Consider the following 6,000-nt stretch of genomic DNA (forward strand, 5'->3'; position numbering starts at 1 on the left):
TCCCTTCCTCCTCATCAAGGACTCCAACATGTTTACGTTTTAGGTGCTGAATCATCACGTGGTGCTCCCGTGCCATGCCATGTCGCTTTTGCATATCGGCATCATTACGTAGTTATTTCGGAGTCCCTTTTTGTCGGTTTATTGCCGTTAAATCACAGCCAAATCAGTTTATTTTGTGTTGATACAGCTGTAGTAATAGGGACATCAGATCCAGAGTGGATCCGTGTAGAATATCAGCGTACACACTATCCTGGAGTGGTAACTCTGCTGCTGTGAATTTATTTTTCGGGCTAGAACAAAACGGTTTGTATCTATGGAAAGGTTATAAAATGTAGATTAATAATATCAAAACATCTGTATTCATTGCTCGCATACATTGTGACGAACTAGCCCGAGAAGGCGAGTAACGGGGGTTCCACCGCCGCCTCGCTGCACGGCACGGAGTTTCCCGGCAATGACGCGACTTGAGCGGGTGCACAAAACCATTTACGGTTGTTACCGAACCTTATTTGGAACAGCCGAGTAGTCACGATTGAAGCAGACGATCGCAGCTCCATGCAGGTGGGTCAACGAAATTTAAGTACACGAGAAGTTTGTTGACTTTCAGTTTTGAGCTTTCAGTTAGCAAAATCATGCGTCTATCATCACTTTCAGAAAATCGATTTCACTGTATCTTGTAGCAAAAAGTACATAGAATCTGTTGGTAAGTAACAGAAATCCCTATAAATTGATTAATCTGCCATAAATTAATGTTTTTCTGACCCACCCTTCCCGCCGCAAACGCCGGCTGCCTTGGGCGATGCCATTAAAGCCATAACCCCTTTCTGTGACGTCACGCGCTCCTCCTTGGACTATGTGGAGGGTGACCTAAAGCTCATCGAGTAGACTGAGCAACTCTTTTCCAATGCTGACCATGTCTCCTGTAGTAACAGAGCAAACACATTCATAAAAATAAAATTTGTCGCTGTCATCTTGAAGATCGGCTTTTGTTTGTGCCAAGATCCAAATTTCATGGCTGCAAGTATAATTTAGAGCAAATGGTTACATTTTGTTTGCCAAATTTGTGATAATCCTCCACATTACGGTGCCATTGCCTATAATACAGATACATGGAAATCTATTCATTAATCCACACGTTTCTACCATCTTCAAAGTGGAAAAACTTTGTAACGCCTTGACCGAATTACATGATCTTTGTATTATTTTATTCAGACAAGGCATAGCTATCTAAATAACAGAACCAAACAACTGAAAGATGGATATAAGATTTTGACCTGATGTAGCTGGTAGTAAACAGCGACCGGTGGCTTGATAGACAGTGAATACATCTCGATGAAATCCACGGAGCTCCTCTGGACAATGTTATGAACCAGACATGACGGCGTTTAGTTTCCAGGGATATCTCTGACTTTCAGAACGCCTACTAAGCAGAAATAGAGGTTATTTTTTCCATGGTTAATGGCGGACAGTTGAACGGCTTTCGGGGCGATAAGCCACGCCCCCTCTCCGGCGCGTCCAGTGCGAATGAACACAAATAGTCCCCGGCGAGACCGGCGGCGCGAATGGCTCAACTCAACTTTGTTTTTTACACTCAAACATCTCCGCGACTTATCGAGTGGCATAATAATCGCGCGACACAACGAATCGATAATGAAACTCGTTGCCAACTCTTTTAATGATCGATTTTTATCGATTTTATCGATTCGTTGTTGCAGCCGACTGATAGACGACTGATAGACGACCAAAACCTGTAAAACCTACAAAACCTACAACAAGTCGTCAAAGATATTGTGTCATGTCATGATCATAATGAGAAATGAGATCATAATGACAGATCAAAGACTATCAATGACAGACGACCAAAGTTGTATCTGTAACAGCTAGTCATCTGTTTCATCTGTTTTAAGAACTTACTCTGGGTCATAAGAACGGCGTCCATCTTTGAAGTTAATCCAACGACCAATAGACTGATCACTCTTCATGGACACACAGCTGGGTTCAGGAGACTTTCCACTCTGCTGCTGTGGACTGATAGAAACACTGACATTACATCATCATCATCATTCAGTCATGAAGATCAGCTCACATTGTGTCCGTCCACACAGAGACCAACAGAAGGTAAAGGTCCATGAAGTGATATGTGGATGTGGATCAGATGAGTCCCTGTAGTGGTAAAGGTTTACTAGTCCTGCTGATCCCTCTGAGAATCAACAGCTCAGTCTTTCAGCTCACCTTTGATCAACAGAGTGGCGTCCATCTTTGAAGTTCATAGGAGGACTCATAGACCGGTCACTCTTCATGGACACACAGCTGGGTTCAGGTCCAGGTTTACGTTTATGTTTAGGTCCAGGTCCAGGTTGTTCCAGCTTCCTCCTGATAGAAACACCAGATACATTCAGTGATGTAATAAACCTACTGTACTCAGTGTATTAGTATCCTGGTGGTTTTAGGAGACGTTTAGTGTGAAATCAATGTTTCATGTAGAAATGTTTCAGTGTTGATGTTGAAGCTGTATTCAGTGCAGCAAAGACAGGAAGTGATGCAGTGAGGTGACCATGATGGTTGAAGAGTAATGCTGTCCAATCAGGATGAAGAGAGGAACCATGTGGTGGAAAAGAGTTTTACCTGAGTGACCTTCTGACTTCATCATCATCATCATCATCAATCACCATCATCATCATCATCATCATCATCATCATCAATCACCATCATCATCAATCACCATCATCATCACCATCATCATCATCATCATCATCTTCATCATCATCATCAGTTTGAAATCCTCACCTTTGATCAACAGAGTGGCGTCCATCTTTTAAGTCTATAAAACGACCCATAGACCAGTCACTCTTCATGGACACACAGCTGGGTCCAGGTTCAGGTCCAGGTGCAGGTCCAGGTTCAGGTTCAGGTCCAGGTTCAGGTCCAGGTTCAGGTCCAGGTCCAGGTCCAGGTCCAGGTCCAGGACAGTGTGGTCCCTGATGGGTCCTGGTCACATGTGTAGAAACAGAGTCAGTGAATGAAAGACTTTGAGTCATGGACAGGTAGAGATGGTCATCTCACCTCTGAGCTTTGGTGTGGCTGGTTTTAGAGGGAGGGACTCCCTCCTCTCCGTCCTCACACTGATTCATAGCAGAGTCCACACCTTCACACAAACACAACAACATTATTTCTCTTCATCATGACAAACACACACAGCTCATTCACCTCAACACTAAAGACACTCATGGGACAGTTTCCATGCTGTTGTCCCTCTGAGCTGCAGAGTCCTCTCTAAGAGATGACGTTCACAACGCTCTTTAGTCTGTTGGCTTGTTGGAAGACCAGAGGAAGACTCTTCATCTGGCTTTTTATTGGCCTCTTTGGGGATGACGTCACTTTTCACTTCTATTTGAGTGACTTTGAAAAGCTCTTCAACGTTTGAAATGTTCCTCTGTTTCCACTTCCATTCTCTCTGCTGCTCAGCTCCTCTTTCACTCAGAAAAGTCTGAAGAGAAAAGTTAAATAGAAAAAGTGTCTCAGACACTTGAGTTAAGAAAAGGTCGACTACAACCTGCTGATTAATGTGCACACTTTGAAAAATAAATCTTTATAAAATGTTTAAAAGTCTGTCAGCAGATGTTCTCATTAAAATACAGAACAATAAAATATATTCTACTGCAATAAAATACCATTAAATACAGATATTAGCTGTAAATACTCTGTAACATTACAACAAAACTCTAGTACAAGTACATTTAGTTATTATTAGAAAACATGTGAAAGGTTTTAGAGAATACTGAATATTTAATTTAATTATTTTATAGAATTATTCATTTTATCTCCAACATCTGTTAAAGTTCAGATTTCTGTAATAAATCAAACTTCACTTTTCCTTCTTTTAAACCCCGTTAACGTGTCAAAATACGTCATTTTAAACGCTCGTCCTATAAGTTTACAGTGTTTCACAAGTTAAATATTGTTCATCAACCTCCAACAGATGGAGCTGAGCTGTTCGTCCTCATGATCTCCCTTCAGAGTCCAGAAGTCAGTCAAACACAGCAGAGTCACATGACATGTAGCTGTCCTCATAGAGAACACTGTGGGCACTGTGGGAACATGTGGAAGCTTTCATTTGACGGATTGTTCACTTCACCGTTTGATCAGTTAGTAAAAGGTCGACGACAACCTGGTGATCAACGAGAGAAAAAGTGAACACTGAAGGAAACAAACACATTCAAACACGATCAAACACGATCAAACACATTCAAACACGATCAAACACGATCAAACACGATCAAACATGGAGTAAATGTGTTGAAAAGCAGAAGAAGAAATGAAGATGAAGCTTTGTGGCCTTAAAGGACTGAAAGCAGCAGGTGAGACAAACAGAGTCTCTCAGGTGTGTTTCAGTGCAGCAACAAAGGCCCAGGTGAGCTCTCTGGTCCCTGCTGGGTCCTAGTGCTCCACACAGTAACAGTCCTAACAGACCCCAGATCAGACTGAACTCCTCTTCTTCATCACAGCGTCATCATTCAAAGCAACACTTCATCTGGACTTCAACATCCAAACTAACAGCAGCTTCTCTCTGCCTGCTCACACAGGCGGCCATCTTGTTTCCCAGCTGACGTTTGTGTTTGAAAGCAGCTTTAAACAATCACACGTTCACAACAATCAATGACGTCATTCCAACCAATCGCAGCTCCACTTACTGAACTTTCAGCATGAACTTCATCCGTGTGCAGCTCTCTTCTGTCCTCAGCAGGTCTGTGTAGAGAAGGAGCTTCGTGCTTCACGTCAACTTCAACTTCCATCAGACGAAGTGAAGTGACGCAGCTTGTTGTGCTTCAGCAGAGAGAGGGTGCGTCCTCACGTCACCATCTCAGTATCCAGTCTGACTGGTTGGACTGAGTCTCAGGCTGAGCTGCGTTCACAGGATCAAATGTCACTGTGAACACAAACAACAGACTGGATTGTGTTGTTTAGACCAGATAGTAGGACCACTAGTGGTGCAACATGGACAGGTGCTGCTCTGAACCCTGTTGAAGTGTCCACTCCCAAAGGGCACACTGGGTGTTTTCTCTATGAGTGGATGAGAGAGTAAAGGTGATGATCTGTCCACATCAGAACAGACACTGCTGCCCTGTGCAGGGCCGGGGATCTGACCACCTCCTGTCTGTTGAGGTTCACCTCCACAGTGGTGTTGTCCCACCTCAACAGGACGGGCTTCCCCCTCAGCTGTGGAGTGAAATGGTTCAGCAGCTTCTGCACAGCAACAAGCTGCAGCAGGTTGATGTGACGGGAGGAGTCCGGCCACGTGCCTCCTACTCCCACTCGTCCGTGAAAACCTGGAGGTGATGGAGGACTCACACCAGTCTTACACTCCAACCACAATACAACAAAACATCAACAAGGATTTAAGTTAAAGCTCATCAAAGGTCACATTAAAGGACAGGTCTTCAGTTTATTTTGAAAACTTCAAAGGGAGTTTTCTGTTCTAAGATCCAAGGGGAGAGAGTTCCACAGTTTAGGGCCATAACAACAGAAAGAACCTCACTAGAACTATTGTGGGAGTTCAGGACCTTCTGAAAGAACGGCAGTGGAAGATCTCAGAGTTCTTGTTGGGACGTAAAATGAAAGGCAGTCTCTGTTAAATGAAGGTGTTTGATCATGTGAGTCTTTGTACAAGGACAAGGACTTTGAAATCGACTGTCAGAGACACAGGGGAGCAGTGTAGTGATGCGAGCAGAGAGACCTACCGATCCCTCAAGTCCACTCATTCAAATGTCACGATCAACAGCATCAAATGCAGCGCTCAGGTCTAATGACAAGAGGACAGACACATTGTGTGAATCAGAAGAAACTCTCACGTCATTTACCACCTTAAATAAAGCGGTTCAGTGCTTTGGTTGGTCCGATAGCCAGACTGGAGTTTATCTAATATATCATAAGTATTCAGACCATCATGTAGCTGCTCAAATACAATCTCCTGATGAAGTGTACTCTGAGGAGGATGTGAGA

General features: G+C 43.5%; 1 protein-coding gene across 1 annotated transcript in view; it reads right to left on the bottom strand.

Annotated features, from left to right (window-relative positions):
• Positions 1-4,807, bottom strand: part of LOC306797398 (uncharacterized protein) — a 39,124-nt gene extending 34,317 nt beyond the window's left edge. Inside the window, 5 exon segments of the mRNA XM_079296746.1 lie at positions 1,915-2,028; positions 2,233-2,373; positions 2,788-2,988; positions 3,064-3,145; positions 4,692-4,807. Of these exon segments, the coding sequence (XP_079152872.1) occupies positions 1,915-2,028; positions 2,233-2,373; positions 2,788-2,988; positions 3,064-3,131 (524 nt within the window). The 5' untranslated portion in view covers positions 3,132-3,145; positions 4,692-4,807.
• Positions 4,808-6,000: the final 1,193 nt, after the last annotated feature.

This window comes from Melanostigma gelatinosum, assembly GCF_949748355.1.
Source record: "Melanostigma gelatinosum genome assembly, chromosome: 3".
Taxonomy (NCBI): domain Eukaryota; kingdom Metazoa; phylum Chordata; class Actinopteri; order Perciformes; family Zoarcidae; genus Melanostigma; species Melanostigma gelatinosum.